The following is an 11,688-nucleotide window of genomic DNA, read 5'->3' as shown; positions in this document are numbered from 1 at the left end:
TTGCTGTCTTCAGGCCCGTCATTGCCTTAGCAGTCTGTGTATATGCTTACAGACTTCTCCCAAAAATGACCTTTTGATGCCAGGAATCTATTCGAGCGTTTCAAAAATTTATGTAGTTGTCTGCAGCATACTGAAACAACCAAAATAATAAAAAATAAATGATGGGGAGTGCATACAGTGTTGCATTTCTCAGTCTATATATTTCTCATCTGGGCTTATGCATTTAGTAATCAACTATGCCTGGTATATTACTAGTTTTTAATCCAGGCCTTCATGTTTTGTTTCTAAATATGGAAGTGAGAGAGAGAGAGCGAGAGAGAGAGAAATATAGGGAACGCCAGTATAAAAAAATAACTGCTACAGGGCAGTCAATGAAATCAGCAATAAGCCCTACGACCTCACTGGTGCCATCATCAACCTGCAACCCTGCCATCAGCATGCGGAGAGAAAGAGAGGGTGACAACGGGAAAAAGAGAAGTGAGAGGTCGCATTTGGCTGGCAGTGGTGTCCTTTCGCTTGGCTGGGTAGGAAGGGATGACCGAAAGAGAGCAAGAGGGAGGTCAAAATGTCTGACAGAAAAGAGCAGCAAAATGCAAAGTACTGCTACCACACACACACACACACAAACAAACACACAGTTTTTTACAGGCAGGATTGGACAGATGAAGAATATGAAAAGGGCAGCATTCATTTACAGACAGATATCAGAAAAGGTTATCCTGCATCAAGCCAGACAGATGAATGAATGCATACACACATGGCTCAGATGGTCCAAGACAGCTGACAGATATGACATTTCAAGTCTTCAAACTTTTCATACCAGAATAAAAAAATCCCACAGCCATGGCGGTGTGTGAGCATATAGTTGGCACACACTCCCTCGTTAAGTTGGAGGTTATTGCATACTGAATCAGGTGCATAAATATGGAGGAGACGAGTACACGGAATTCTGACAGCAGAGAGAGAGACACAGAGAAGGGGAGGGAGAGAGAGAGAGAAAAAGAGGAAGAGAGAGAGCGAGAGGAGGGGGAGAGAGAGAGAGAGAGAAAGAGAGGGAGAGAGAGAGAAGAACAGAACAGGAATAAGAAGGAGAGAGGTGATAGAGGTGACGATATAAGCAGGGGAAGAAGGCTGTGACTGCAGAATCTCACACACACACACATCCCACAGGGACATATGTGGCAGTAGTTTGACACTGAGTAGACTTGCACAGAGGACAAAGACACACACACACACACACACACACACACACACACACCTCAAAAGGTCATGCTCATATTAAATTCAGTATGAGAGGAGTTTTGCATACAAAGTCCTAAGAAGTGTGATGGCCGTTCTACAGAGATAAGCACCACACACGTACACACACACACACGCGTACACACACACACACAGGCACAATCCCCTCACCCTGCCATTTCCACAATGCAATGCACTTTCTCTTTGTCCTTAAACTCATCCACCTCTCTTAGCATGCTACCATTCTTCTAAACATCCATCCCTCCACTCTGTATATCCTCTATCTCAGCCATTCATCACATCTATCCCGATACGCCTTTTCACATCCATCTCTTTATCTACGCATCCATCCTTCCTTTCCTGAAGACACCCACCTATCTCTAAACTATCCCTCTGCATATCACAGCATCCATCCCGCCTTCCCCAAAATTATCCACATCCATCTGTCCATCCCCGAATCCACACAAAATATATCTCAGCATCTGTCCCTCTGTCCCTAAACCCATTCACGTATCTTCATGGATCTTTGTTCGACTGTGGACAAAGTGAAGTGTGTGTAATAGAGTTAGAGCAACTTTACCAACTCCTAAGCAGTGCTTTTATAGCATGTGATCAGTAGTGCAGTCCTGTATCTCTGTATCCAGCTACCAGTCTCACACATCCATCCATCAATTTCAGCATTGTGCCTCACATCCATCTATTTCTGCAACCATCCACCTGTTTCAACATCCATCCAACCTTGGAGACTTCCATTCATCCTACTAAGCATCTATACATCCGGCGTAGAAAAGCATTACACCGAGAGCAGCGGTTTGCTTGAACACCCAAATACATGCATTCATGCGCACACACACACACACACACACACACACACACACACACACACACAGCTTACCTTTTGAGGCTGTGAAGGTAGATCAATCATGTAGGAAAAACAGATAAAAAAAAATAAAGATAATAAGTTGGATGCTAGACATGGGTGCATTTATTAATAGAAAGAAAAAAAAAAGTTATGATAAGTTACACCACTTACTCTTGGTCTGTGAGGAGAACGCCAGAGTGAGTCTGGAGAAAAGCTCGTTACTCTCAAAACGGGCCTCTTTGGATTTCACCCAGAAGCTGCTCTCTGAAAGGTCCTCAGCTGCGATCTACAACACACAAGAGAAGAGAAGTCCATTCAGTCATCCATCCATCCATCTGCCCACTCAATGTCATCCGTCAATCATCCCTTTGCCCAAATCATCTATCCATCAGCCCCAGAACCCATCCCTCCATCGATTTGGCAAAAATCCATTCATCTATCCATCCAATACAATCCATTTGTCTATTCAGTAAAATTAATTTATATACCAAAATATCAGTTCACCCACAGACCCTCCCAAACCCTCTGTTTCTGTCTCTGTCTGTTTCATCACTCATGCCTCACATTTATTTCTGAAAGTAAGATGTCGCGAATCAATATATAGCAAAACAGCCGTCACAAAACTGTCCATATACAAACCCAGCCTTAAATAATGCACTTGGAACATCACGTGACACGGAGCCGAATCCTCAAGTAGCATTACAACATGCATCATATATAAACTCGAGTCCTATTACTCTGTTGCTGAAACAGCAGAGCTCGAGTTCCCTAACAATTTACTTCAAGCACACAATATATTACAGCAAACAAGATCAGTGCTGTTGTAGTTGCTCTGAAATCCGTTCTTACTGCAGAAATAATAACTACCCTGCCAGCTGCAGCGATTCCCAATTAGAGGTTTAATGGATTATCACGAGTGAATGCTTTATCACCAACGACATGCTATTTTAGCTCGAATGAGTTTCCCCTTTCAGAAAGACACAGCGCCCCTGAAACTTGGTCCACGCTACATGAACACAACTTTAAGTCAATTAATCTCTGTTGGCGGCAGGGTGAACAATCTGAGCTGCTGAAGGCCTCTGAGGAGCGAGTGTGTGTGTGTGTGTGTGTGTGTGTGTGTGTGTGTGTGTGCGTGCTGATGCTGTTGCACAGGCCACTTTTCAACAGCGATAATGCACAGGCTTACACTAACAACCATCGTTCTAGAAAAATGAATAAGTTAGCCAAAAAAATAAAAAACGAGCAGATAAGAATTAAAAGAAGGGGGGAGGGGTTTAAAGTGGGAGAAGAAAAAGATGACGGAGGAATTGATCCCGGTTTTAGCCACACAAAAGATGAAAAGCGGCACAAAAAGGTTCAATATAGTCATGGAGGGAGAACATGATACACCCCATCGCACCAATCTTTTCTATTATCTGTCATTTCGTTCTTCTGTTCAGTCCTTTCTTTCTTCGGCCGTTTCTGTCCATCCTTTTTAAATCACTCAACACATACATTTCTTCTTTTCATTACATGATTTTTTTTAAGGTGCATGAAACAAAATTAGGTTTCAACAGCACTAGTAATAGTAACAGCACTGTAATATAAGAAAAACTATGGACTATGGAAGAAACAGAAAGAAGAGAGAGACTTTAGAAAGGACGAAGAGAGTTCTCTGATCCTAATTTCCTTTTACTTTGCTTTCTGATGAGCGACTGTGAGCATTCCGGAGTGCATGCGCAGGCGACTTTTAGTACATGATAGTGAAAAAGCGGTGGAGGAGAGAAAGAGCGCAAAAGAAAAAAAAAAAAAGTTAGTTTAAATTACAAAAGAATGATGTCCTTTCTAGCAGCAATTTAATTATCTTTCACATGCACAGTTAAAAGAAGCAGGCTTATTAAAAAGCAATTTCACTGACATCCTCGTCAAAGAGCTCTCACCAGGAGAAGAAAGCAGGAGAGGTGGAGAGAGTGAGGGAGACACACTCATGAACTCGAATGCAGCCATTAAAGAGTAGCTTTAGGCTAACAGAGGAGACGGAACCGTTTTGATGTTTTAAGTCCTGTTGAGGATGAGGGAGAGCGAGGGAACGCGACAAAATGAAGTGAGGGAGGAGAAGAAACAGAAGAACTAATAGTCACACAAGGATTTCATATGTAGGTAAAAATGCGATTAGGCACCCTGTACTTTTTTGATAACACACACACACACACACACACACACACACACACACACACACACACACACACACACACACACACACACACACACACACACACACACCAGGGGCCCTGACACATCAAGCTGTCGTCAAAAAAAAAAAAAACAGCTGCAACCGAAACTGGAAATGGCCTCCTGCTGTCTTATATTTTCTGGGAAAATTTCTATGTGACTGATGGAAAGCTCACATGTAAAACTTGTGCTTGAAAATGATGATCTCATTCCAAGAAGTCATAGAAATGCTTTGGTCCTCATAACTAGCACAGTACGGTATTTAGCAGGCACCCTTATACCGAGCGACCTTTAACTGAGCAGGTGAGGGTTAAGGGCCTTGCTCAAGGGCCCAGCAGTAGCAGCTTGGTGGTGCTGGGGTATGAACACATGACCTTCCAATCTAAAGTCCAATGCCTTAACCACTGAACTACCACCTTCCAAGCAAGATGGAGTTACAAGGTAAAGAAAGCAAATAGAATGCACCTGAGCTCGATCAGCAGTGTCTTGGCTAAGTGTCAATGCTAAATACATTTAAGTTTCACTTGACTACTTGGCGCTTATTGTGTGTAGGCTGATAAAATAAGTCAATTTAAAAAGAAACCGATGACAATTATGCAAGTCTGAATACATTCCTTGCATAATGTACATACAGTTAGGACTAAAAATCAGACCTCACTACTATCACACCGATCCAGGAAATCATTTATTCGTTTTTTTTTTTTTTTGCTTCACGCAGTCATACCTAATTTGCATAGAACTGGGGCAATCTCAAATCAAATCTCACTGCCTCTCAGTGCTGAGGCTTCATACAGACAGCTTCGTATCACTCTCACACACACACACACACACACACACACACACACGTATAAAAAATTAATGGTCGCATCTCACACTGTTGCTTACTAATGTTATCATCGGAAAGGAGCACATGAATATCCAGGACATCTGTACAGATGTAGTCATTTTAATTTCCATATAAAGTTGATTAGCACATTGCAATGGTGACCCTGAAATGCAGTTACTGTAGGCAAATGTTTTCCTGTCACATCATGCGTTTAGGATATCATTTGAGTCTGGTGATAGAAAGATAGAATCTTTACTTTCTCTCAGTAGCTGAAGTAGACAATGGGATGCAGACTATTCAGTAGTAGTGTCAAGGTGCACTTATTGCACAACCATGAAACTCATTTTGTTTAAATATATATATATATAAAACATCTCTAGGAGTTGAACCTTGTATGTGGGGCAACTATAAATTAAAAACAAACTCTAAATAAAAAAAAAAATCGGTATTGCAGGAAAAGAAATTCTCGGTCCTCAAATTCATAATACTGCATTCACATCTGAGGAGTATGCGACTTATTCGTATTACAATAGAAGCGTGTAATGGCGTGCTATTCCAGGGTCAAGCTCTCAATAGTGTTACATTTCCATTCAATCTCCACTTTCTGAGAGCGATCCAATTAAAAGTTAATTATTCATGTATTGTGATAAATCTCAATTTCTTAATTCTATATTAAAAGCATTAAGCCTGCATTACTTTTCCCCCCAGTATAAATCCCTGTTGCCATTAAAACACATCATTTTCAACTCAGTCTAATTATTATGTTTTGCAAATGAATGCAATTCGTGCATCTTAAAAAATAAAAATAAAAATAAAAATAAATAATTCAACCTTTAAGCTACTCAGTGGTTTAAGCAGAGCCAAGAGAGCTGGTACTGCCATTTCACCTTACAAAATATAGCTAGCTATAACACAAATTGTGAATTTTTAAGAAGATGCTAATAGTCAGAAATGATCAAACTGAGGCATGATCTAGAGTAGTGGTTGTGTAAAGTCGAGGAGCTGCAGGAATTTGTGAATCAGAACCAAGGTGAGGAAAATATGTGGACTAGGTTGTGGAAAGCATTCTGCGAATGGAAAGATTTAAGAGTTTAAAACTTTAAAAGAACCCCTGCTTTTCTTTCCTTTTTATTTTCAAGCTATTAAAGTCGATTCAGTATATTCAAGCAGTGCTCAGTGATCATTGCCATCAATGCTGGTAAATCAGCCAGCTGGGTTTATCAGAACTCAGGGCAGCAGTAACCCCACCCACCAACACAACCCATTTCCTGAACTCACCTTACTCCAGTTGGCCCTTTTAAGCTGCACCTCTGGTTTGTACTCTTTCTTGGGCTTTAGGCCAAATGGTAATTGTGGTACAGGAGCAGCCCAGGCTCCCATCCCTCCTGGCGGTGGTGGAGGCATCCCAGGCATTGGAGGAGGGGGTGGCATTCCTGGAAATCCTGGAGGTGGAGGCGGAGGTGGGGGCATACCAGGTAATGGAGGTGGTGGAGGGGGTATCATTCCTCCCTGCCCAGGGAGAGGTGGAGGGGGAGGTGGTGGGGGAAGGGGCATGCCTATTTGGCCAGGTAGAGGTGGAGGCGGTGGGGGAAGGGGCATGCCTATTTGGCCAGGTAGAGGTGGAGGCGGTGGGGGAAGGGGCATGCCTATTTGGCCAGGCAAAGGAGGGGGTGGTGGTGGAGGTGGCATGCCTGTTTGGACAGGCAAAGAGGCTGAGGCTGATGGGTCAGTGCGGGTAGATGATGCTGGCACAGACATAGACACTGTTATGAGTTTCGTCTTGGTTTCCTTAAGATCCTTTGACAGTTTTTCAATCTGAGAGATAAAAACAGAAAAATAGATACTAATGAACATTCTCATTATTTTGCACAATTAACTGCATTTAGTTTTTCCTCCCTTCCCCCTGATTAATCAAACGAATCTAGCTGTGATATTAAGAGCTCAAGAAAAGGTCATTGTTTTTTTTTTAATGACTCTGAAGCATTAAATCACAAGCGCCCCACTGATGTATTTCATATTCTTGAGAGATAGACAATTAAATTGAATAAGAAATATATAGTTTTATAATACAATAAAGCACAATAATTTTAAAATACAAAATAATGGAAATAAGTCAATATTGGCTTATAAGGTTACATGAGAAGCAATACATCGAATTTAACCAAATTGTAAATAATAAATGAACCATACAGTAATGCCGCACCAGGAGGCATAGACCAGGAAAAACAATACAAAATGCACATTTTTCGAAGTTCCACAGATCCAAATATAGTTCAAGGACAGAACGCTGTTGATGGAAGTTGCTAAATGATGTGGATTACACAGTCATACTGTTGTCAGGAGAAGTTCTCTCACAGAAGCAGAGTTTACTCAAAACCCTGGGACAAATAATGAGGTTAAACAAGGATGGAGAGAGAGGGGGTGGAAGGAGAAGAAGCAGATGTAAAAAGGTCATAGCTGAAATTGAACAGAGATGAGCAGAGTATAAATCCATGTCTAATTAAAAGGATAATATAATTATCCAGAAGTCGACACAGCTCATTAAAAATGACCAGTCTGCTAATTTCACATCAGGGGAAAGGGGAAAACTGATGGAAAAGAGGGAGAAGTGAAAGGCAGTGGAGTCAGACGTTTCTCATGCCAATTATCTGGGGTGCACCAGTATTTGAAATGTAACAATTCCACTGATGCTGCAAAACCCATAGTCGCTTATAAAGAGCGTGTGAGGGTGTGTGATGTGACAATGACAACGTTTCTGACGGTTGTTTATCTGTTCCACATTAAACGCCGGTCTGGGTGACAGGCTGTGTTTAGCTCAGCAAGTTTCTCTCGCGCTCCGTCTGGTTCTTTCACATCCATCTGTATATTTTGTCTATACGTGCCTCCTCCTCTGCCGCCTTTCTCCTCTTATCCACTTGAACTTCTTTGCTTTTGCTGACTCATACTTTTCTCCTATCCCCATCAACTATAATTATTCCTTTAACACACACATTCACTGCTTGGAGTGTACTGTTTGTGGGTTCCCCTGCCAACAGGCAGGTATCCGTGGAGACGCTAGAACTCTTTGAAGAAGTAAAAAGTTTGGAAACAGCGATCCAGAGCTCCACGGATAAAAAAATAACCTAAAACTACACGGATCCTTGATTAGTTCCTGGTCTGCATTTTCACCGCACTGCAGGAATCATTACCACGTCAAATTAGTAAGGAATAAAGCAGCTGAGCATATAAACATGCCGTTATAGAAAAATCATCAACAACAGAAGGGTGTAATATGCCCCAATTACAAGCAGCGTTAATGTCATTACTCTGAAGATGATTACTTTCCAAAAACACAGTGAAATGTTTCCTTCCTCTTATCACTTGACTAAGATGCAAACTATTCAAATTACATTCAATTACTGCTCACTCCAGAGCACGAATTTAAATGTTTCCGAAAGTACGGTCAATAAACAAAAAGACGTGCTCTCTCCTAGTTAACTTTTTCTACATTATTATTTCCCACACATTGGTTTTCCTCCAGCACTCAGATCTCGGACTCGCATAGAAAAAAAGGGGTTTCAAATCTATGTTTAACAGTCATACGATGTCGGAGCATAAGATTATAACTTTTCCACAGAGTTAAAGTCTGAAGACAATCTTATGATTTGACATCGTATGACTGTTAAACATAGATTTGAAACACCCCTCCCCGTCCCCCAATCAACAAACTAATGATTTATGCATGAAACAGTCCTGTAAACAAGATGTACATACATTTCTACATTATGTACATACGCCTAAGGCTTTTGTGCTGTCGGCTGTCTGGACCTGGAAAGGGTTAATTTTCTGGTGAGTGAACAGAGCTGCTTTCATGTCAGTGGATTAGTTTCTGTTTTTATCTCGGATCAAAGCTGTGGCTTTGTTGTGAGTGACTAAAGAATGGCTCATTATTTGGGTTTATTTCAGATTGTGCTCAAATATTGACATTTCGACATTAAGAAATGAAGCAGTGACAATCGTATGGTTTGCATAAAGAACCAGTTGAATACATTGGCCTGTTAAACCCACAAGATTCCACATGAGATGTGAATTTGGTGTGATTTAGTACCTGTTCTTTGAGCTGGCTAACTTCTCCATGCAGCCCTTGGTTCTCTTTCTCTTTGTCCGCCTTCTCATTTCCAAGAGCTTCTTTTTCAGAACTGAGATCTTGGACTTTCTGTTCATAGTTGCCCTCCATCTTCTTAAACTCCACCTGCAGCTCATGGCGTGCAGTCAACTCGGCATCCAGCTGCAACACAAACACACAATCAGAGTCAGTTTAAAAATCTTGTAGAAATTTAATAGCAGATCACAGCATCCAGGCAGCCCTCAAACATATGGCTGGATGCATGCTAGAATACACCGGGCTCAATAAACCATGTTGAAAAGTGCTGAATATGGACTGTAGTCACAGGGAACATGAAGTGTCTGCAGGGATTCACAGCGCTCGAGACGTGGGTCAGCAGCAACTTGATGCATCTGACAAGCTGTGTGTTCATGCTGCATCTGTCTGCCATCGCAGCCATGAAATATGAAACTGAGCAGACAGAACATTGTGGGGAAGCAGTGAAGCTTCCAGGCCTTTTTTACCTCCTGTCACAGCATTTTACCAATCTCTCTATCTGTATTCAACCATTGCACATTTGATAAATTGCTCCTTTGACTCAGAGATGCTAACTGCAGGGGGAGAAAAAAGTCTGTTTCAAACACTTTAAGCATGGGACATGGCAAATTTACTAAATTTAAAAGTTTGCTAATAGTGTTGAAGTTCTGTCTCACCAATCTCTAATTGAGAAAGTCAATTATTTTCTTAGGTGATGTTCTCAGCCGACTTTCTCCTTGCTCCATCCACTGATTGATCTGTATATTGCCATTTGGCATGGCAGAGTGTTTACTCACCCAGTATCGAAAATGTTTTTTTTTTATATATATTGATTCGTGGTCAGTGAAAACCTGATGGACTGGATGACCATTAGAGAAAATAAATACAGCTGTCTGTCACTAATCTGATAAGGACCATGTGGAACATACTGATAAATGTTCACAGCCTACAAACACTAAAACCTCATTCCAACTGCTTGGCGGAGGAGATATATTAATGTGAGACTAATTTGTTGCCTCTGAACCCGAAAAACTTGCAATTACAGAGGTAGCAATGAATTCTGATGAATCGGGAGCACTGAAACATACTGTCAGTGTATTTATGTAAGAAAGAGGCTTGGAATGGACGGAAGAGTCTTAAAACATGTCAATGATCCAAAACATGAATAAAATAGACAGTATAAAATGGAAATTTCTGACTCGCCTGGTTGTAATTCTTTCCTCGATCCCATGGAGATGCTACAGCGTGATCTGATTCAGTTGAGATTTCTTAATGTTATGGATAGAGGAATAAGCTGATATACCCGCTGAGCTTTGCTGATCCGCAGCTGCACAAAGTAAACGATTATGGTCCTCGATAAAGATGGTTCCATTAAAGCGAGGAGATTCACTTACCACTAAAAACCTTGGCATAAACCAGCTGTATTTCTTAGACATACAAGTGCTTAAGTATGACTGACAGTGAACAGCAGTCATAATAGAGACTAGACAGTAGCTCATGTACTGTAAAAAAATAAATCAATAAATAAAAAAAAAAAATGACCAAGTCTGGGCTACCAAAGAACGATTATTTTACTATAGATTCTATACACTGTTTACAAGTGCATTGAACTTTCCCTGCTGCAAGGAATGATGCTACTGTATCAAGGTAAACTAGCTGTTAATTCTTATTATTATTATTTCGACTGCTCCTATTACGGGTCGCCACAGCAGGACCTCCGTCTCCATTCCCCCGTCATCTACATCTGCCTCTTTAAACCAACTACCTGCATGTCTTCCCTCACCACATCCATAAACCGCCTCCTTGGCTTTCCTCTTTTCCTCCTTCCTGGTGGCTCCATCCTCAGCATTCTCCTACCGATTTACCCCATGTCCCTCCTCTGCACACGTCCAAACCATAAACTAACTGTTCATTAAAAAGTTAAAAAATGACTGTCAAGAAATATTCTTCACAATCAGTGTAGCAAAAATGTATTTTTATGTCTAAGGGAAAGAGAAATGTGTAGGACCTCTGCTAGCTGAATGCAAGCCAAAGCCTTCTCCTAAGGAGCAAAGACTTGTAGTGAAAAAGTAAGCCACTTCTGGCCATGTCACAAACAACAATTGTGCACTGTGTCAGAGGCAAATGGAGTCAACAGTGAAATTGACTGGCATTTAACCACAGTGGCAAAGAGGGAACTCAAGCTTGTGAGGAACGCCCAGTGCTGCTCTGCTTTCAAAAGATGTGCCACTATTCTCCACATAAGGAAAACAAATCTATCTGAACCAAGTCTTAAGGAGATTCTCACAAAATAATTCTCACAAAGAAAGCCTGACAAAAAGTGTTGCATGCACTGCTAAGGTCTAAAATGTTGCTTGCTTTTGTGCTAAATCAGTTGTTGACAACTGGAGAAATCATGGTCCAGCAAAGTATTTCTGTGCATCAAGGAGG

At 41.2% G+C, this 11,688-nt stretch overlaps 1 protein-coding gene across 2 annotated transcripts in view; it reads right to left on the bottom strand.

Annotated features, from left to right (window-relative positions):
- Positions 1 to 11,688, bottom strand: part of LOC124392726 (protein diaphanous homolog 1) — a 129,712-nt gene that overhangs the window by 65,102 nt on the left and 52,922 nt on the right. For both annotated transcript variants that reach the window (XM_046859899.1, XM_046859900.1), the window contains 4 exons: positions 9,226 to 9,405; positions 6,417 to 6,953; positions 2,273 to 2,387; positions 2,135 to 2,143 (listed from right to left, as the gene is read on the bottom strand). In XM_046859899.1, coding sequence (XP_046715855.1) covers positions 2,135 to 2,143; positions 2,273 to 2,387; positions 6,417 to 6,953; positions 9,226 to 9,405 — 841 coding nt within the window. The remainder of the gene's footprint in view (positions 1 to 2,134; positions 2,144 to 2,272; positions 2,388 to 6,416; positions 6,954 to 9,225; positions 9,406 to 11,688) is intronic.

The sequence above is a fragment of the Silurus meridionalis genome, chromosome 10 (assembly GCF_014805685.1).
Source record: "Silurus meridionalis isolate SWU-2019-XX chromosome 10, ASM1480568v1, whole genome shotgun sequence".
NCBI lineage: Eukaryota > Metazoa > Chordata > Actinopteri > Siluriformes > Siluridae > Silurus > Silurus meridionalis.
The sequence above is the reverse complement of the archived record's forward strand: the minus strand, read 5'-3'. Positions and strand labels throughout refer to the sequence as shown.